Source organism: Coloeus monedula, assembly GCF_965178545.1.
Source record: "Coloeus monedula genome assembly, chromosome: 4".
NCBI classification, from domain to species: Eukaryota; Metazoa; Chordata; class Aves; order Passeriformes; family Corvidae; genus Coloeus; species Coloeus monedula.
In genome coordinates this window covers 46,070,588-46,092,311 of record NC_138784.1, presented here as the reverse complement: position 1 = coordinate 46,092,311, position 21,724 = coordinate 46,070,588, and the positions used below count along the sequence as shown (strand labels likewise).

Here is a 21,724-nt window from a genome sequence, read left to right as displayed (position 1 = left end):
TTTTTGAAACAGGTAATTGCAAAATTTCTCTTATATGTATTTTCTTTATTATAGGTGACTTCAGTGTTGCCACTGCTCTTTACAACTGATGGAAAATGTCCTGTGCTCTCCAGTGAGCATCATCTCACTGGAGCACAGTCATAAAGAATCTTTGTTGCAGCTTGGCTCTACAGCATCTTCTTGAAGAAGAGTATAAATTTCTTGGGGGGGGGGGGGGGGAAGCCAAAACTATTACACTGATTTCAGGTTAGCCATATTTCTAAAATGAGAAATACTCTTTTATCTACAGCTACATTTCTTCTTTCCAAGTGTTTTGCAGCATAGTAAGGATGCTAAAAGCATCTCTTGCCAAAGTAAACATTGTTTCTCAATCATCAGTGTTGAGTCCTCCAGAGGTTGTGAAGTTGTCAGCACAGTACCACAGCGCTTTGTTGGCCTGTGGTCTAACTCCACTGAAAGCTATTGCAGCACCCTTGCCTGGGAGGAGGAAAGGTGCTGCAGCTGATCACCTCTAACTCAGCTCCTTTTTCCATTACTTTATGTTCACCTTTGCTTGATGCTGCAGCTCCCAGTGTTCTGTGGGTAGAGCGCAATGTCAGAGCTGCGCTGCGCAGCCATTAGTGTTAATTACTGCCTCCCCGCCTACGGTTTGGGGCAAAGCACATCCTGCATTCGAATCATTTTATTACTACTAAAAAGATATTGTTCTCATTTTTTTCTTGCTAGTTTCAAAGTTCAGAGGGGGTAACCTGGAGGGAGAAGCCCCAGAGCACGTAGTGAGGTGTGAGTGCAATTCCTATCACTGCCCAAGATCTGCCATGCAACAGCTGGGAACACCCGTCCTCGTCCCATTGTCCCATTGTGCTGCCTCCCTCTGCCTTTTCTACCAGGTAGCTACTGGGCTGTTGGACATTCCTTGCATAAGTGGCTACAGAGAGCTCTGTGGCTGATGTCCCTTGGCTTGCGGGATCAGGGGATGTGTGTGCCGGCTGCAGAGCCTAGCAGAGGCAGTGAGCTGAGGGAGCCAAAAGGTTGCTCTGTGTCCTGCGTGGCAGAGGGTGCGCTTGCAGCACGTGGGGCTGCAGGGGCAGGGCAGCTCCCTGGAGCTGGATGGTTCCCCCAAGGGAATGAATGAGGGGGATTTCACAGAGAGGTTTGAATTCATGGATCATTTTCAAGTGGCAGAGCATTCAAGGCTAATTCTACTGAGTAAAGTTATCACCAGTTTGTTTGTGGTGAGATGGCAGTATCTTCTTAAATTACTAGAAAACCATCTTGGTTTTAGAAGCCTGCTGCTTTTCACCTGTTTGTATCAGAATCATCATTTGGGTCGTGGCTTCTCCCTGTCTGTGGTAAGAAAAGGACAGCAATCGGAGCCCATTCCTTTGAAAACTGATTTACTGCAGGTGAATAGAAACGCAGTGTGAGTAACAATCTCATAAAAGTGAGCATGGTAAAGCCTGTCTCGTGCTGTGATGTTGGGTGGCTGTTGGACAGCTGTTCTAAGCGGATTTCCTGCAAAATGCAGTCTGAGTGGCTATGTAGGTTTTGTTCTTTGGGGGTTTTGAACCTGCATGTCCACAGGAAGGTTGCTGTCCTGGCAAAGAGTAAATTTTTCTTCTACACCGATGTCTGCTTGTCCTGATCTTTGGGCAGGACACTGTCTTTTTATTGTTTACAACAGTTACGTGGCGAATCACAAGGTATGAAACATTCTCTAGGACAGGGGGTTGCACCTTAATTCCAGATTTCCTGCTGGCCTTAGTGGGCTCCTGTGACATTTTAGGCAACTGACCTACAACTAAACTCATACTTGACCCACAGCTCATCAAAAATTGAATCCCTCACCCTGACCACATAACCACATATTTCCCCAGTAGCAAGTATTGCTCTATGCTTATTAGAAATATTTATGTTTAAATAGTCCTCTAGGAAAATCCATGTGATTCCAGGTTTAGGGCTTGACACAAGGCCATGTGTGAGCTACATTCCTAGTCTTAAAGAACCCTGAATTTTTGTAAAAGGCTCTGGAATTTACAGTGAACTCTGACTTCCATTAGTTATTTTCTAATATTACGCTTGCTACTGCACCAAAGCATCAAGAAATGCCTGGCTATTTTTGATTGATGTTCCTTACAATAAACTCAGTGGGTGTTAGATTTAAATTTCTTCAGAACTTTAGGACTAATTATAGGACAACCTGCTGCCAAAATTTCTTGTGTTTGGCTCCTGCAGTAATTTGTGTTGGATTATACTCTGGGTTTGATGAAATTGGTGATCTACTTTATTGTCCTTATTGTTGTCTCTTATCAAGTACTGATCAATGTGAATATTGTAATGTGTAATAATAATGAAAAATGTTTCCAGCATAGCTCCTTACCCACACCCTTCTCTCACACCCATGCCAGCCTTACCTATGGCACTACCTCATGAAGGTAGAGTGCAGGTAACTCCTGGAAGCAAAGTGATGCCTGGAATTTCGTTCCCAAGGCAGGCCGGCTCTCCTGCCCTAGACTGCCCTGAGGGTGTTTCAGTGCAGCTGCGCCCTGCTTTGGTGGGCGCTAGTCGTGTGTAGGGCACGCCCAGGGGGTGAGTCCTGCCCTGTTTGCTTCCCACAGCAGTGTTCCACTCATGCGCTGAAGCCCTCGATGTTTTGCAAGTCACAGGGTGCATGGACCCTCTGCCACCCGCTTTTGCGTTTTTTCCAGTTTGGAGCCCCTGGAGACCGGCACGGCAAGGTGAAGACTAACTTAAATGAGATGTAAAGGAGGGGGCACGCAGACAGCATAGAACAAGATAAATGCATGGGCAGAAGGAACAGGAGCTGCCTTGCTTTCCAAATCAAACAACTTGAGCCAGAGTCATTTAAAACCAAACACTGCCAGCTTAGAGAAAAGAATTTATTAGAAACTGTTAAGCACTACACAAAACTAAATTTTAGAGTATTTTTTTCAGTAGACAGCACTCCAGCCTGCATATACAGTACTGTGGACTTTGGGCAGCCACTGTGCTCATAAGGTATATCTTTAGGATGAGACATTCAAGCAGCATGCACAGTGAGACAGGGGAAGGAGTGCAAGGAAAACCCTTTTGATTTGCATAAATTCACAGGAGGTACAGTTTTGTTTCCCACAAGGCAATTTGGATTGAAGGAATCACCACTACCCTGGAGGCAGCAAGGGGGCTCAGCTCCCCCCCTTTGCCCTCAGTGCTGGCACACATTGGGACTTTTAAGTAGAAGGTGTTTGAATAAATAGAAATACAGCTTTCATCCTACTGGGACACAGCCAGGACTCCGAGGCTGCTGTACTCCCCTTTCAGGCAGGCACAGCAGCAGAGACCTCACTGCTTTTCAGGAGAAACAGGAGCAGAGTCTACAGATTAAGGCAATGCATTTCTTTAATTCAACAAAGAAATTGTAACAAACTGCGTATTTTCTGATAAATTCTGAAGTATTTAATTGTAAAAAATAAAGTTACTGATCACATGCTACTCTATCTGCTATTCTTCATTAGGTTTTGAAATACAGTGGAGCATCGCTACAGTCACTGCCCCAACAATGTGGCAGCCAGTGACAGCTTCTCTTCCACCCAGGAGCTGCAAACCAGGAAACTAATGACCCCTGCCTTCTCCCAGTTCAAATCCTCCCTTGTTTCTTCCCATCTCCCCCAGTTTCCACCTCTCTTCCAAAAGAGGAAAAAAACCCCATGAAACACTTATCTGACTCCTGAAAGGAGCTTTATAGCAAGGCTCAACTGTATAGACTAGAAAAAGATATAAAAAGTGATTAAAATCCAAAATTCAGAGAAGGAAAATGTAATAAAGTACGCATGGCGCGATAAACCAGGATACACCTAGCAATTTGCTACATTTTTCAAAAGTGCTAACCAATTTTAGCTTAAAGTAGTTCAAGAGATCTTACAAATTGCTACCATAGTGTAAAACTGAGTATTTTGAAAAATCTAAAACCTGACTTGGCTGTAGAAAATGTATTATATCTGTTTCTAATTTACATAGCATTTGTATTTAGGCACACAAAAATAAATATAGACAGTCAAATGCTTCATTAAGTCTGCAGAAAGTTAATAGTTAAAACCAAGCAATCAATTGTTGTGACAAACATCACATTTTTACACTTCTCTCTCTACACCACACATGTGTACCAGGGTGGATATCCCTTATTTCATCCTCAGGTTTCTGCAAAAGTTACTTAAGAGAGTGAGACTGTGTTTTCTGCCAAAAACAGGTAATTTGGCTGGCTACAAAGAGATAATTTCTCAGAAAACTCAACTGATACTTTCTGTTAAAATGTTTTATTCCTGCTTCTGGGCCAGGCGACTTCAGGCTGGAGCAGAAGCCAGGCTGAGCTGTTACGGCACAACAGGACTGGAGGGTTAGTGACAAGATTTTAATAGCACTGTGTAAGAGTAAGGGAACAAATCAGAGTAGGACTCCTTTGAGAAGGATCTCAAGCTGTTCTTTCCCTAAGGAACACACAGTGATCCCAGTATTCCAGCAAGTCTCCCTGCTGCTTCCTCAGTAAAATTGGTTTTACCTTAGGCGTAAGCATTCCCCAGGCACATTCAGTGACCCCACAGCTGTTTTTACAATGCTTGTGGTACCTCTAATAACCTCTCTCCAGTGCTCAGGGAAGCAGGAAGACATTTGGCTTCCAATGGCATGGGCTCACCAGTACCAGTCTGGTGATCCACGCCACAGTCCCTAATTAATGGAGAAAAGTATTATGCAGCTGAGATTGGCACAACTGGCAGTCTCTGGTCAGCTTGGAACCTAACAATAAATTTCAGCTTTCCTGATTTCACTTGAAGAAGAAACTTTTCTGTTTCTGAATATCCAGCTCTAGTACACTAATTCCCCACTAGCCTAAGGGCACAACCTGAACTGTGGTTATCAGTGTGTGGTGATTGAGGGCTTTCAACACATAAAAATTATTCAAGTTATCCCACTATCTTGAAACAAATTGAAAAACATCACAAACAATACCAAGCAGCATAAGTTTTATTTGGTGTTACAACAGCTGTGCAGCACCCATGCTTTTGGGCACCACATTTTACTGTTTATGACTTTTCTTTTCAAAATCTAAACGGTTGTTCAGACAACTCCATGTGCTTTTTTAATATACATATTGTGACCCCTGCATTCAGCCTGTCCAGTTAACACTAGAAATATTTGTCAATGCAATTAATTATTTCACCTTTGCTATAATTAGGGAGCAATCAAAAGAAAAATTTTACTTTAATCTGACTGATCACATGTACTGTACATACCTGTTCCAAACCCAGCGTACTCAGAAGTTTCTAATTTAATGCACTCTTATTCAAGTCAAAATGCTGTACATCTACGTATCCACACAATCGTACATTCCTAATGATTCTTCTTTACACCTTTATTCTTTTTAGACATCTGTTTTTAAAAAGGAATAAAGAAGTTGCCCTGCAGATCTATATTTCTTTAGAACAAAACATTATACACTACCTTGAAAAATAATTTTATCAAAACCAAATTCAAATCACTGTCATGTACAATTTTCAGTTAACAGTTCACATTGAAATTGCACTTTGCAGATAGAATAAAACTAAAAAATGAAAACATATTCTATTTCCTTTCACAGGAGACTGCCTCTTCAGGATTTTTCTTCCGTGAATGCTTGTATTTGTCTACATACGCTTTCACTAGATTTGCCACTTTTGCAGAATTCACTTCTCCGCTCTTGCTATGACAAACCTACAACAGTTTAAAGAACAAAAACACTTGAAACACTTCCGTTGATTTGCCATAGTCCCATATTATTCATTTATTTCCCCCACACTCCTGATTCTTCCATCCCAGGCAAAACATATTTTAAAACTCCTAATACTTTCCGATTGCTTCCCAAATACTTCTGAATTCCCATTCAACTCTTCCACACAATAACCAGGTTCTGTTCTGAGAAGCCAAGGAAAGCTCTTGTGGATGGAGAAAGAAGAAAGCTATTTTTGCTTCTCCCTCTTCGCCCTTTCCAGCAACTATGAGCCGTTCCCACAAGAACGAGAAATGCAGCCCAAAGCCTGCCCCAGGTGAAATGTGTGCAGCTCGGATCACTGCACCAACTCACTTTATCCACAGCTTTCCGCACAATTTCTTTGTATTCCTCCTTAGTGATATCTTTGTTTTGGTAGAAAGGTTTAATCGCGAGCTTGACCTCTTGTGCTGCTTTTTCTTGAATTAGCAATTTCTGAAGAGAAAACAAACTTGAGTGTTATTTTTCACTGCCTATGTAACTTTATCAATCACAAATTAAAACTTCACAGGAAAAAGGTTGCTACAGAAGATTAGAAAACCACCAGCCCCCCGCCCACACATTTCAGCTCTCATGGGAGCTGCCTGTGCTCTGCTAAGAACAGAACATTTTCCCACAGCAGTTCAAGTAATATTCATATTAGTGCTGCTTTAAAGAAGACTACATTAAAGAGTCAGTTGCTAATCTGTGTCCTATGGCTGCCACAAAAATATTACACACACAATGGGATGGAGCATATTACACTGAAGGGTTATTGTCATAACTTGCTATTTTTTAGTATATCAAAATGCATTTACATAAAAAATAATATTTATACATTTTAATGTAAATATAGAGACAGTGTATATATAAATATATGCTGAACTTTGAACTTGCCTGGTCCTTCTTCGAGCTATCTGCACTGGCTTCCACTGTTACACTTGCTTTGTTTTCTCCCAATTTTACAGCTGCATTAGAGCTCTTCACGTGACCTGATGACGTTGCATTACCCGAATTTGGTCCCTGAACTGTTCCCACGTTTCCCAGGACTGCTGCTGGAGCAGGCAAGGCTGGAGCACTCATGCTGTTACTTACATGAGCAGCATTTGGAACACCCTGTTTTAAAAAGTTATCAGCTGTTAATAAGTCATTCTTCCATATGGCAATGTGCCTTTCTAGGAGTCTCAGCTGCTGCAGAATGAGCACAAATACTGCATGCTTTGGTTCATTACCTAATTCCCACACTGCCCATTATTATGGAAAGTACATACATTACATTAAATCTACTCAAAGGAAAAAATAAAAAGAAGAGCTTGAGAGGTAAAGCATCTTCCATGTCACCACAGTGGCTGCCAGTTTCTAGCTCTGATACCAGTAACAAAGTACCCTGCAAACAGGCATGGAGGGTGTTAGTACAGGGGGAAGGAAGTTTATGGCTGCTGAATCAATCTGATTTACAAAACAGGGCTGTGATAAGTAAACTTTTTTTAAAAAAAATCAGCACCTAAACACACATGCAAAAGGTATCTTAAGCCATACTTGCATTCCTGCATCATAATGATGCTGCTTTGAAAACATCTATTTTCATATTGGTTATCAGCTTGAACTTGCAAATGCATTTCAAATGTAAATACACAGGCTAGAGATGAAATGCTGGCTGAAGTACCAGGATCTGTTTTTCAGGGAAAGCCATTTTCTGGTCATTTCCAAACATCACCAAAAGGCACTGTACATACTTGGGAACTGAGAAATTAAGTAGCTCTCAGACTTCAGATAGAGGCCATTTTTAGCAAAAGCCCAAACCATCCTCCTGACATGTTTCTGGCAGGCTACACTAAACACTGCCTTTTTGCAGGTCATCACCATTACTTCTTTACACATCTGCATTTATCCAGATGGAAAATAATGCAACAGGAATTTGAGCTCTTTGGAAAGAGAAATGGAGCTGTTATAATCAGCATACTAACGCTCACCAGCATGCTCTCTTCATTTTCTTTTCAACAGGAAGGACAGGTGGTGTCCTGCAGTATTCAGTCATTTCTATTGTGCTACCACTGAGGAACCGATGAATGAAAGCTCAAAGAAAAAGCAGCAGCGGCTCCCTAAAGCATTCGGGTTCATGGACGTCAGTCCACAAAAGCAGGTACGAGCAACAAGGGTAACACGGGCTTAACAAGAACTAACTGTGTTTTGCAGCAGTACACAATCTTTACAGAAACACATTTATTGCTGCATTAGATACTCATTTCAGAGGCTGGCAGCCTATATTCTGACTTCTTACACTTTTGGAGGTTAAACTTACTGGATTTCCAATTGTGAAAATATTTTAATTACAGACAGGAGGCATTAATCAAATCAGCAAGCAATCTACCAGGATTTTAGCTCCAGAAGTACCTTGCTGGTTTACTTTGCAGTGTATTAAGTTATTTCGTATGACCTGCAACCCCACTCAGTATTTCCCACAGCACTTAACTCTCCTTGTTCTAACTTAACGAATATGAACAGATGACAGCAGTGAAAAGTGAGAACAATGTAGGCCATTTATCAGTTCACTTCAGATCTTTAGAGATGATGCATGAAAACACAGGGTTAGAAATTGTTTGCTCTAGAACATCACTTTTTCAACCTGCAGTGTAGGGGAAAGCATTTTAGGTTAGAATAGGCAGCAGCAAAAGAAAAGCACAAACCCCAGTCAGCTCCTGAAGAGCCCTTTACTTATCATAAATGCAGCATTACATCTTCTTGCAGGGCCATGGATTCTCCTCCAAGTTGTTCATATTCCTTTCCCTGATATAAAAGCTCTTAATATAAACAGCTGGCTACAGGAGGAGCTCACATACACGAGAGTTGTTTTAAAGATATCTTGAGAGTCATAAAAAGATGGTCTGACCTGCGCATGGCAGAGTGTTTTTGAAACTGGAGAAATAAAGTGGGAGTTAGGTCTCAAACAGGGCATGCAAAACTGGGAGAATCAGGCAAGAAGGGGGAAGTAAAGAAACATCAAAGAGGCCTCAGAAATTATTAATAAAAACGCTCAAAAGATTACACAGAATAGAAAATGCATGTATGGGGAAGCCACTGAGATGGTGACAGCTCGAGAATGGAAGTGTGGAACAAATGGGTGCCCTGCAGTACTCAGCAATTTTCCTCTGCTGATAGACCCCATGGGATGAGAAATGCAACACAGAAGTTTAGATCACTTCCTACATGCTGCTGAAAGGGGATTCAAACATTTCCTAAAATGTTTAAAAATCACATTTGGAAGGGGAAAATTTAGTTTTGGAAGCAGGTCACTTCTAAGATGAAAAAGGTAATGGACAAAACTGATGAAATTTTTCAGTGTTCCACTACCACAGAAACCCAGTTATGATGTTGTGTGTTGTTATTATTTAAAAGCTACAGTCTCAGAACAACCCATATGCTCATGGATGCTTCCACTTCAAATTTGGTGTGGGGTGGAAGAAAACAGGCAAGAGAGAAAGAAACTGCAAGTATAAATTTATGGTATTCGAGATAAAGAATCCTTAACTGGTATTATTTCACCACTGCTCTTGCCATGGCTTCTGATAAAGCATACCTGCAATTGTTTTCCATCTTGCTGTGAAGCAATGTAGTTGACTTGTTGAGATGGTGGGGGTGGAGGTGGAGGCGGAGGTAATCCCTGAGAAATATTTGTGGGAGCAGCTACCTGTATGAGAGGCACTCCGGTAGGGAGATGCATGGGCATTGGAGGGTGGACGTTGAAAGGATTTCGTTGCATATTCATCAAGGGAGGATGGACACCCACTGGATATGGGAAGATATTCATAGGTTGGTGCTGTGCATTCACTTGTGGCATTACATTCATTTGTTGATGCATCATATTTATTGGTAACTGAGAACCATCACTTTGCTGGTTGCCTTGGTCTTTGAGATTTGGATCTGCAAAAAAAAAAAAAAAAAAAAAAAAAAACAGACAGTATATCAAGAAGAAATTCTGTACTTCATAAAGCAAAAGCAGAGCCAGGTGTTTAAACTCTTAATTAAGGATAGACTATCAATAAGCTTTCTATAATCACAGTATTTTCAAGATATTGCATTACATTATTACACAGCACTCACCACCATATATGTCATGAAACCAAATGCTAGCTTCCAAGTTTAAAAAGTTCAGGTTACTATGGAAGCCTGCATTTTGAATTTCTGTTCTCTACTTCTTCCTATAACACAGCCAATAAATTATTTCATCACAATGAAACCACAATTTTTCACCAAAGAGCAGGAAGACAACATAATTTATCCAGTTCCACAACTGCAGAAGGTTAGTCACACATTACCACAGCAAGCCTCTGCTTCCCTTTGCCTGAGTCACACACACTCACTGTACAGTTCTGGTAATTACAGAAATACTCAGCTGGGATTTTTCACACTGAGCAGTAAGTCATCCTCAAACAATTTCAGAAATACTCATACTCAGAAAGAGTTGTTCCAAAACCCCATAGTGGTATAACAGGTAAAGCCTAGAAGTAAAAATAAACTCTTGGGGTAGCAGGTAGCACTTCTTAAATAAATTACTTTGATACCCAATCTTTTCTTCAACAGAAGCCAAAAAGTTAAAATCTAGTCACAAGCAGCAATGACTTCCAGAAGTCAAGAAATTCGTTTGGAGAAATGATTGATAGGCTGTAATTTAAATGTCCTTCCTTAGAACCCCTTCCTTGAGGAACCCTGACATCTAAATCACAGGGATCGCAATCTAAGGCCTTACGTGTCAGCCCAAATCCTCATTTTTAGTGATAATGGGATAGCAGAATCACTGAGGTTGGAAGGGACCTATTGAGACTCTCTGGTCCAACCTCCCTGCTCAAGCAAGGTCAGCAAAAGCAGGTTGCCCTGGAGGACCATGTCATTCTGAACCGTGTCATGATGGCCTGTTTTATCCAGTTATGAGAGCTTGCTGTACTATTCTCAGCTGAATTCAGGTTGCAAAAGTGAGTAACAGCATGATTGTTCCTGAACTATAAGAAAAAGTCTTTGAATCACAAAATGCTTTCAGTTACAGGTTTGGTAAGCTTTCCCTGCAGCAGATTAAAGGGTGAAAGTGTTGCCTCAAAACTAGGAAGCCACTGATGCAGTTGTCTCTCAGAAGAGGGAGAAAACTGCTGGCACATGGAAAGAAAATGGATAAAAATGAAAGGCAAAACAAGGAGACAGTGTGAGAGTGCAAGTGCAGTTGTCTTTAGAAATGGATTTTATAGTTTTTAAATTCAATTCACATCTACCTTTAAAGATTATTAATCAGGGCATTAATAATCTGTGGATGACTTCTTAGCTATTCAGAATCAATCTCATCCACAGTTAACTTATTTCTACCAAAATGTTTATTTCTGGCAGGGTAGTTGTCTTTTAGATATAAAAACCCCTCAAAAACTAATTTAGACTTATATTGACATTTTAGAGGAATTTTAATACTGAAATACAGTAAAAGCACTGGTTTTGTATTTATAAATTTCCCTAGATTTTTTTTTAAAGCATTTCAACAGGACTGTGCTTATTTAGGAGCAAGATTAACATCAACATGGTGCTTTGTCATCTCTAAAATCTGTCGTGTGGGTCTGCACAGGCAAATTCATGTCTTTTTGAAACAAATCAGCCTTTTTAAAATTGTGCAGATGCCAAAAGCAACCATGAAGAAGATATGCTTTCTCTTCAGCCAAATCAATTTACTTCAGCAGCACTTTTCTGATGCACAGTCCTTAAACCCAAACTTGAACTTTACTCAAAACCAAGAAGCCATCAAAATACAAGAAATCACCAAACTCCACACCTTTCCCCCTCCATACTGTAAAAAGAGTATGGATTCACCCCAAATTATTTTTTAAAGAACTAATCAGCAGACCAGATCACAGGACAATGTGACAGGATTTTAATCAGCTACTGCATCTGTGACTAAGCTATTATATTTCAAAACCATTAATACCTTGTTCAGGTGTCTCCTCTTCTTGTCTCATTCCCCATCCAGACTGTGGGCTCGATGAATTGCGTCCCTTTCTTGAATAATAATTCTGCACATCAGCAGGTAAAGTCTTCCTCACAGCCCAGCTGGATGCAGATGTCCACCCAGACCTGTCGGCGGGTGTATCGAACGAATACTCTTGCTCATTCTTACGCTTGTACGGCTGCTGTTCTGAGAATCTTGAAGCTTCATTCCCAGAACCATTTGAGTTCCCTGAGAGAGGTTTTCTGTTTTGCCAGTGATTGTCACTCTGGTCTCCAAACATGAAACCACCTCGGCCACGCCCACCTCGGCCACGCTGGCCTCTCCCTCGATTTGGAATCCAACCTGAGCCAAAGTTTTTATTCCAAGACGGTCCTGCATTATCATGCCTGCCCTCTTCCCAATGTGGCTTCTCTCTCTCTCTATTCCTGACTTCAGGAACAGAGTTTATCCTCTCCATTACCCAGTCTGGACAATCATTCCTCTGCTTGTCTGAAGAACATTGATCATCATTGCTTTTTTCTGTATTGTCCTTCTCTTTTTTAAGATTTTCACTCTGTTTCTCTTGATCACTTCTGTATCGATCATTTCCTCTGGGACTCCTCCAACTGTCATTTGCCCATCTCTCTCTCCATCGAGGTGAATGACTTTCCCTCTCATTTCTAGAAAATGACGTACCTTTATTTCTAGTCCTAGATCGTGATCTTGATCTAGATCGTGACCGTGACCTAGACCACCTCCTATTTCTTCTGTCACGATCTCTTCTTTGATTATCTCTATCACTGCTTCGAGACCTAGATTTTCGCCTTGGAGGTGAATCCTTAGTTCCCGATCGAGATGATGATCTCCTGCTTTCCCTGACAGTTTCCCTTTTGGGAGATTGAGATGGTGGTTTTTTCTCATCTCTGAGCGTGTCTCTCTTTGGAGAACAAGATAAGGATCTCCTTCCCTCTCTCACATTTGCCTTCTTGGGTGATCGTGAGCTCCTGTCTCCAGTTGTCTCCCTTTTAGGGGATGGCGACTGAGATTTCCTGCCCTCTCTCCTAGAAGGAGACCAAGTTGTCGATGGAGAGTGAAATCTAGATCTTCTAGTTCGAGCCTTTTTCTCTCTTTTGAGCTCTGGCTGGCACTCTCTTTCTTGAGAAACAGTTTCATCTTTTTCATCAGAACCTGATGCAGAGTTTCCCATATCACACTGTAAGGAGTTCTCTTCTTGCTCTGTACTTTCAGCTGGTGGTAACTGCTCAATCTTGGGTTCATTCTGGTCACTGCAAAATGAGTCACAGTCCATTGGTATCATTTCATTGTTATCTTCACCAAAATGTTTATGTTCAGCATTTACGTGGGGTGATTCTGAAGTTCCACCCTTTTCACTTTCTGAAAGGGTGTTCTCTTCTAAGGGTTGTTCTGATGTACTGTCCATAGAAATACTGTGTATTAATGCATCTGGTTTTTCATCTTGAACAGGTTTTGTATTTGCACAGTCTGCTACTGGTTTTAGTTCAGTCTCAGAATTATCTATTTCCATGGCTTCAGGATGCTCAGGCAATTCGCTTCCAAGGCTCTCTAATGGCTGCTCTTTTCCCAAAGGTTCCAGATGTTCCAACAATTCATTTTCTGGACTAACTATGGGCTGATCTACTTTTGTCAAAGTTTCTGTGTTCTCCATTAATTCTTTTTGAGGACTACATGATGCCTGATCTACTTTTTCAGAAGTTACATGGTCATGTACATCATCTTTGGGACTAGCTACTGTTTCCATTTGTTCAAGAGTATTTTCACAATTGTCCTGATTGGTAAGATCTACTTTTTTTTCAGTAGCCTCTTTTACTTCAAATTCCTGAATTTCACTTCCTAAAGTTAGTATTGGGGGTTCTTCAAGAGAAAAACTTACATCTGCATTTCCTGAAGTATCTTCATCTCTGTCACATTCTCCTGTAGTTTCCTCAACTTCTGCATGCTCACTACAGCTTTCCAATCCATTAGCAGATTCTGTTTCCACATTATTCTTCTGTGAGAGGCTTGCATTATTGCTTTCATTATCTGACTGATGGTCTCTATCTAAAGTTAGAACTGCTTCAGGCTCAGCAATGTCATCATCTTCCACTGAACCACAGGGCGATTTTTCAGGACGCACAGAACTTCTGAGTTTCTTTTTAACTGCAGGTGTTTGTTGTTTAACTGCTCTTTTAGACTTGCGTTTTGGAGGAGCCTTCTCCGGTTCTGCATGAGTTTTATTCAGAGATGGGTTATTGCTATCAGGGGCACTGCAAGCAGAACTGCTTGATTGAGGGGAGCTGTGAGACTGACTCAGAACCTCATTTTTGCTGTTTCGTGCAGACCTCCTCATAGGAGTAGTAGTAACGGATTTCCTCCTACTTCCTCTAGTGCCAGATGAGCCAGAAGCTTCCTTTTTCTCTTCTCCTTCTTGGGTACATGCAACAGCATATCCTTTGCCTAAAGATTCTAATAAAAAATAGAACACATTAAGATTTGATAATAACCATTTATCTGAACATAGTTAAGAATATATGCAGTGTAACAGATATCCTCAAATAATACAATTTAAGATTTAGTATGAAATACTGCCACAGCTTTTTTTTCTTTTTTAAATGAAGACTGGTTGTTTTCAAGAACAGAAGCAAGTTACAGTGACACATCAGACATCTGAACACACACTTTAGAAGCAGTGCCAGCACAGCTACATGGACAGTGATGGCATTCACAATGAATCTGTTATTGACATGGCTGCTCAAAGACAGTCAGCATTTAAGCTGTTAGAAAAGTAATGAATTATCCACACAACGCTGTTAGCATATAGCAGTTCCTGTCAGTCTATAACACAGGCCTGCTGATAGTGAAGCTCAGCACTAGAGAAAGGGACATTTTCCAATGGCCATCAGGGGATGACCACACAGGAAGCAGTTGATCAGACACAGCAATGACAGTGCAAACTTATTCACCAGTTACAGGGCAAACTGAACTTAAACTCTGCCACAAGGTACCCAAGGTGCCTGCAGCATTTAAGTGAACAGGGAGTGCAACTTTTGGGGCAGCCTGCAGTGCATCAAAAAAACACTAAAGCTCTACAAAGAATGATTAAGGCACACCTAGCAAGCAGCTCATCTCTTGTGTTAGTACTGCACTAATTTATTTCATGCCATCTACCATTTGACAAAAGTCTTGGTAGGGAAGCCAAGGGTTATATTCACTGCACAGGGAAGACTGCACTGCCAATAGCTATGAAGGCTTATGGAATTAAAGATAATTAAGTACATATACTTGAATGTAATACTTCAGAACTAAATTAATTTCTTGAGATGTCCATTAATTTGTTTCACGCTTTGTGTAGATTTCAGGAAGCATCAAGAATGTGGTGTTTAAATGAATTATTTTACAGCTTCAATTTCATACAAAAACAGTGCAAACTTACTAAGAAAGATTAATTGCTATGGTTTTTGCAATGAATCTCTCATATCACAAATGTGATTTTAACTCTTTGTACAACATTATTTCCCATGCTTTTGCTACACTAAAATATTTGTCTGATGTATGCATAAGCAGATTTTATAAAAGTAAGATCAGAATAAGAAAAGTAAGTAACAGCAAAAGCCTCTTTCTACCACTTACTGCTTTGTTAGCAGAATAAAAAAACCGTTTCACTGTATTAAATGCAAGCAATTATGTCAGAGAATGAACTCCACAACCACTTCGCTAGCCTTTAAGAGAGCACAGGACTATAATTACATCTTCTGACCTTCCTTGCAAACACACAATAATTTGCCTAAACATAAAAAAAAAACCAATAGTGGTTTTGGGATTCGTATGTCCAATGATCAAATGACCACTTAAGATAATGAAAACCAACAACATCAACTGTATAGAAGGTACCATGTCTTTAAAAGAAAATATCATGACGGTAAGAACTTCCAAAGGAATTTCAGGTGACTGACACTATTTCGGTTATCTACTCTACCAGTCTCGCCAATCGTTTTGTTACAAAGTGACTTTACAGGGGTTAACCAGCACTAACTCAGAAACAGGTGGCTGTCTCAGACTAATTATGTCTTCAAACCTACTACAATAGCCAGGAAATCAAGTCAGATGTTACATGACATTTCAAATTTTTAATATCTGTGATAATTTTCTTCAAGGGAGAAGTAACCATGTTGCAATAATAAAAAAAACCCCAGCAGAATACAAGTGTAATGTAAGAATCTGGACAGAATTAAAAGCTGAGTTATTTTTCTAACACATTCAAAATCTACATGTGAAGCAGAAACCTCTTTTTAGCATGCCTACTACTTAAAATTTTAACAGAAAAGCTTCGCAAGCTTTGGACTCGGACCAAATACAAGGCATTTCAGCTCACTGACTTTATTGAAAAATATTTTATCACACAAAAACTGCATAATGCCAGCATAAATCATAGTAGTATTTGTAGAGTCACTAATGCATTTTCAGGTCAAATTAGTAAAAAAGACTATTAAATGGTAACAGACTTTCAAAACTGCAGCAGCTACAGGGATGATTCAGGCACTGCAGTTACATGATCATCACTGGTATTTCTATGGCTCATTGTACTACCCTGGAAGCTACTGTCAGCTGGTACTCTGATGCAAAACTGTATACTTTAGGTGTGACCAAAAGTTGAGGGGAGTGTGAAAAGAAGACAAAAAATGCTTATGATATGACCTTAGGCACAATTTAGTAAAAAATGCAAGAACCAGTTTGCGTCTTTTCTTAAATGCATCTATTTTCTTCATTCTCCTTTTCTCCACCTTTTTTAAAAAGCCAGTGTCCTTTGATATATATATTTGCCATGCATCTCTAACAGTATTCTGTTAGAATACTTTCTCTTTACCTTTTCTTATGCATGTCAGCCTTTTACTCAGATGCTATGTAAAAACTAAATGGGGAAGGAATACTCACTCAACAGAATGTGACTAAAATCCTCAAGGGACATCTTCATATCCACCATCCCTAGGTTTTACTAGGAAATTTTAAGACTTTTACTTCCTGCATGCTCCTTATCAATAGAAAGTCTTTAAACAAAACTTGAAGATTACTTAAAACTCGGAATCTTAAAACATTGTAGTATGTCGGCACTAATCTTAAAATTCAATCTTTGTCCACAGTAGAAGTATCAAACTTCTAATCAAGAAAACTGACAAAATTCTGTTCTAAATATAATTTTTTAATGCTTCCAGTGCATCCTAACAAAAAAGCCTGACTATATAAATAGAAAGGTAGAAAGAGAAGTCAAGAGGTATGCGCTAACATGCATACTACTAGAACCAAAATGTGGAAGGATCAGTTACATTGCACTGCCAAACATCAGAGATCTGAGGAAGCAACCTATCCGCTTTTCACAGGGAAATGTGGAGGTGAAATACATACCTTTAAAAAGAATAAAGAATATGAATGAACAAAGAAAGTTCTTCATGATCCTTCTACTACCTCCTTCCGGCAATTTACTTCCACACAATTTTTGTAAGCCAGGAGACCCAAATCTGTCCTATCTCTTTGCCTTCTAGGCAAGTGGTGTGATTCCCAATTCAAAGAAGGTATTAACTCTAGCCTTAAAAAATAGGACTCCTTTGTTTCCACTTCTTTGAACTTGTGCAGCCTTTTGGAAGAGAAACTACATTCTTGCTGAGTGTGGAGACAGAGGCTGTTAAAGTAACTGGAGGAAGGCAATTCCTTCCATGTCTTGTCTTCTGCCACTTTCCTGACAGATCCTGGAGCTCCAGTACTTTTGCAAGCTTTTGCCTGCAGAGCTTGTAGACAAACTGAAAGAGATCCATACACTTCACTGCTTCCTGACTAATGTTCTCTGTCAGAGAAGTTTGTTCCCGACACTGCACAATATACCTCTGAAACACACCATTCTTAATGCATCAAAACAAGATTTATCCTTGAACAATGGGAAACGAAGAAAGAAGAGCACAAAAGAAAAAAGTGTTGCAATTAGAAATAGAATTAAGTTACATAAATACTTACTAATTTAATCTTCAAAAGAAAAAGTTATACCAGCTTTGGGGTGGATGATTCATGGTCTGTATTCCAATTTCAGAAATTAAGTAGCTGGCTTTGAAATAGTACCAAACTGCATCAAAACAGATATTTTTTTCACCGTTAAGTGTAACTAACTCTGTTTGATTCCTGATAGTCATATTTTAACAATACTCCACATGAGCTATAAATAAAACTTACAAAAAAAAAGTTTACCAAAGTTTTCTGAAGGCCTGATATTTGTTGGAAGAACTCTCCCAGCCACTGCAGAAGAAGTGAGAAGAAAGGTCTCAGCTTCAGCTCCATAAGATATTAAAGGAACTCTGGAAAAGTAAAAGCAAAAGCAGTAACATTAGTTGTTAAAGCTGTTTGCAGCAAGTTTTGGAAACAATGCACAAAACCAAAACACATTAGGCAACTACAACCCTTCCAACTTCATCACAGCTGGAGAGAAACACAAAGCTGACAGTGAACAAAACTCTTCTTTGTCATATTTAATTTCAGGCTCATTTTACTGCCTAATCTATTAAAACTGTTTAAACAAAGTATGTTATGTTAAAGCAATATACATCTATCTTTCTTTAAAGCCAAACATCGATCAGTAATAGCCTACTCCAAACTAGTAGGTTATACTGGTGGAAATGAGAGTCTGAGTGCTGATTTAGTACTTCAGCAGAACAGCAACCTTTTCTGCAGAAAACTGAGAAATAGTCTACATGAGAATTTAGAAAAGGCTTCTTTTTTTTTCATACAAACAAAAGAAATACATACTTATTCAGACTCCCTCAGCAAACCTTGGGCAAAAACAGTTTAGTTAGAGATCTACATTCTTTACATTAACACTGAGTGATAATGAAACTTCCCTTAAGAAAACGTACATATACAACATTTAAATTATTTCAAACCTAGATGCAATTTTTTATTATAATTAAAAAACTCTTCACTTCCTATTTTAACTTTAGTATTTGTTTTTATACCAAAGAGAGTAAAGAGATATGTAGTGAAATTGAGATTATAGAACCAATTTCTTACTGTGTTATTTTACAATCAGTTATTTTTGTGGTTCGGCTTTATATTCACAAAAATATCCTTAGGGCATGTTTTAACACACATCTGCTCTCTAACAAAAAACCCCATAGAATTATTTTATGTTCTCTATTTCACTTGATAGAGCTCCTGCTAGCTCTTTTTAGATGCAAATAGTATTTTTTCCTAAATGATGACAGAAAAAGTGATAGAATCAACCCATGAAAGAGGGTACAGGGTAGTGTGGGGAATCGGAATCAGACTGATGTTAAAGCAAATATAATTTGATACCTAGGGACAGAAATAATTTTAAAAACTCATTGAATATTAGCTTCCAAATAGAAAATCATTCAAACTCACATTTCTGTGAAAAGGTGACACATTAAGATGCACAATTCAGTGGAGTTACTATGCTTGTCATGAGTACCAAAAAAGTATTAAGACATACAGAAAAGAATCTATTGACATAAAAATACCAAGCAGCAAATACACAAAAATTTAACAAGTTAAATGTAAACGCTATTCAGTTTCACGAAAATGATATACTATCCAAAGAGCAATTTGAATCAATCAAACTCCAAACTTGAAGTATTAAGATCCACTATGAATCCCAAACACAGACCTTTCAACTCTAGCAATCACAGATGAACAGGACAATTCTAGTTCCTGTCTCTTCTGTCTGATCCCTGCATTGACTTCTGTGAATTCTGTACTGAAAGACAAATTTCATACAAGAAGTTATAAAAAGTAACTTTGTACTATGACAACTTTGTATTTCAGTAATTGCTTCTACCAATGACTTTAATTTAACTGTATTAGAACTTTCAACAGTCATGATTAAACCATGCATTGGTTATTGCTTAGAGGAAAAACACAGTCACAGTAAACATAAAAAAGTCCTAAATAAATAAAGCAGATGGAATGGAAAACAGGAGATGAAATGCATCTGCTGGGGAGTTGAAGGATGGAGAAACTTGCATCTTGACAAACAAATTCTGTTACATGCATAGCAAGAAGTTCATGTTTTACAGACTGTCAAAAACACACAGACATAGTACTTTTTTTTTAATTAGGCCATATTATCCAAATAACATTCTTTTGGACTGTTCTTTTTCCATCTATTCAGTGAACAACTTTTTTAATACACCCATTCTTAAGTATTAGGCTTAATTAAGTATTTTGCTTAATGCAAAATTGCTTCATGGATGTTTAAAGTATTCCTCTTGGAATCAAGGAACAACAGCAAAGACGACTGTTTCTGATACAAACCAGGATATTTACTGTTAACTCTTTTGGTAACTGCTATTGTAATAACAGGGCTAAGCCTTTCCTATCCAAGGCTTCAATTCAGCAAGGAATTAAACATAAACTAAAAATAAAACTCTTATTAAATCAATGAGATTAAATACTCAAGTGTGTGCTTCTTATGCTGAATAAATGAGAGAAATTGGCATGTGCCCTTAACAGTACTCATTTTTAAATGTTTGTGTTTATACTTTAGCTGCTCTTCATCAATGAATAAAAACCCTGGCAATCTTTCAATTTCAGTATTTCAAGGCAATATATACACAGGTAGGAGCAGAAGAAACTTCAGAATCTACAAGACAGTAACCCATCAATCGATATGAAGCGCTAGTACACACTAACCAGTCATTTCTACAGCTAAAAAAGGATTCTTCACTGCTACCACCAGCCAGAAGCGTGCTGAAGAAATTAGTTCTGATGCACTCATTCCAACAGGTCTGTCTTCTGGGCTACACAAAAAATAAATGATGAATTAAAGACACCCAAAATAAAATAATTAACACTAAATACATCAAGATGCACTGAAATTAAATTAGGTCAGCAAGACTTTAGCTCACAAAAAGCAGAAACCATAATAGCTCCATAGGTATATGCAGAGATTTGCAGTTACAGCAAACAAATTTTCTCTATTCATTTTCTAAATTTTCAACACCTGCTCTTTGCAGATATACTTCTTATTTTATATAAAGCAAAATTTCTAATGCTCTACACAGACACTACAAATAAATAAGCCTGAACTTCACTATTCCACCATTCTGCTACCTAATGCACCACAGTAGGTACAGCTCGAGCACGTTCACACCCCCTGCACAGCAGTTCACCAACTGTTCTGTTTCAAGTAACAAGAAAACATAATGAGGGTAGCTGGGATTCTCCTTTGCTCTCAGGCAGGAATAAAAAATTGACAACTGACTGGTGTGTCTAGTTACTGGGCCCTCACACAGAGGCACAACACTCAGAACTCACTTAGTATTTCAAAACATACCACCACCACCACCTATTTATGTTGCTAACAAGGCCCAGCCGTGCACTGTCACTGTTTGCAGGCATGCAGGGAACTCTGCAGCTGGGCACTGGGGCTGGCTGCTGGGGGAAAACCAAAAAACAAACCCCATCAACAAACCAATAATAACCCTCCAGATACTCTTCCCCACACTGACACACTTACCTACACTGATCCATTTTTGCCACAGCACCTAAAGGGCTCATACCACCTCAAATCTGACTAAAACTTTCCTGTTCATTCCCTATGACTGGTATTCTAAAACAGGAATGTAGAATACCCCCACAATTTTAATTCAGAAAAATGAAAAATAAACTTTGTAATGGAATGTATATAAATACATGTCTCAGTATGCAGTCATTATCCATGTGCTCCATCAAACCTTGGCACAGAGAGCTACTTTTGCTGGGAACATGCCCTATTTCATCAGTATGCAAATTTTAAGTTTTCCCTAAAAAACTGCTGGGTTTAAGTTTTATTTTAAGAATAATATAAATTTCGAACATTAACCTTTCTCCCTCCAATTAAAAAAGCTATCCAGATGTTCCACAAATGTCCTTATGAAGTGGTTGTTAGTACATCAGGGCTTTCTTCTAAATTCTTTTAAATTTTGAACATC

The 21,724-nt window shown here is 39.1% G+C and overlaps 1 protein-coding gene across 4 annotated transcripts in view; it reads right to left on the bottom strand.

Annotated features, from left to right (window-relative positions):
- Nucleotides 1-5,004: 5,004 nt before the first annotated feature.
- SCAF11 (SR-related CTD associated factor 11) overlaps nt 5,005-21,724 on the bottom strand; it is a 47,591-nt gene continuing 30,871 nt past the window's right edge. For 3 of the 4 annotated variants that reach the window (XM_082281126.1, XM_082281125.1, XM_082281124.1), the window contains exons 8-15: nt 20,445-20,551; nt 19,420-19,509; nt 17,988-18,094; nt 11,739-14,222; nt 9,357-9,700; nt 6,677-6,895; nt 6,116-6,235; nt 5,005-5,745 (exon numbers count right to left, since the gene is read on the bottom strand). In XM_082281126.1, the coding sequence (XP_082137252.1) occupies nt 5,617-5,745; nt 6,116-6,235; nt 6,677-6,895; nt 9,357-9,700; nt 11,739-14,222; nt 17,988-18,094; nt 19,420-19,509; nt 20,445-20,551 (3,600 nt within the window). In that variant the 3' untranslated portion in view covers nt 5,005-5,616. The other variant, XM_082281127.1, reaches the window with a different exon arrangement.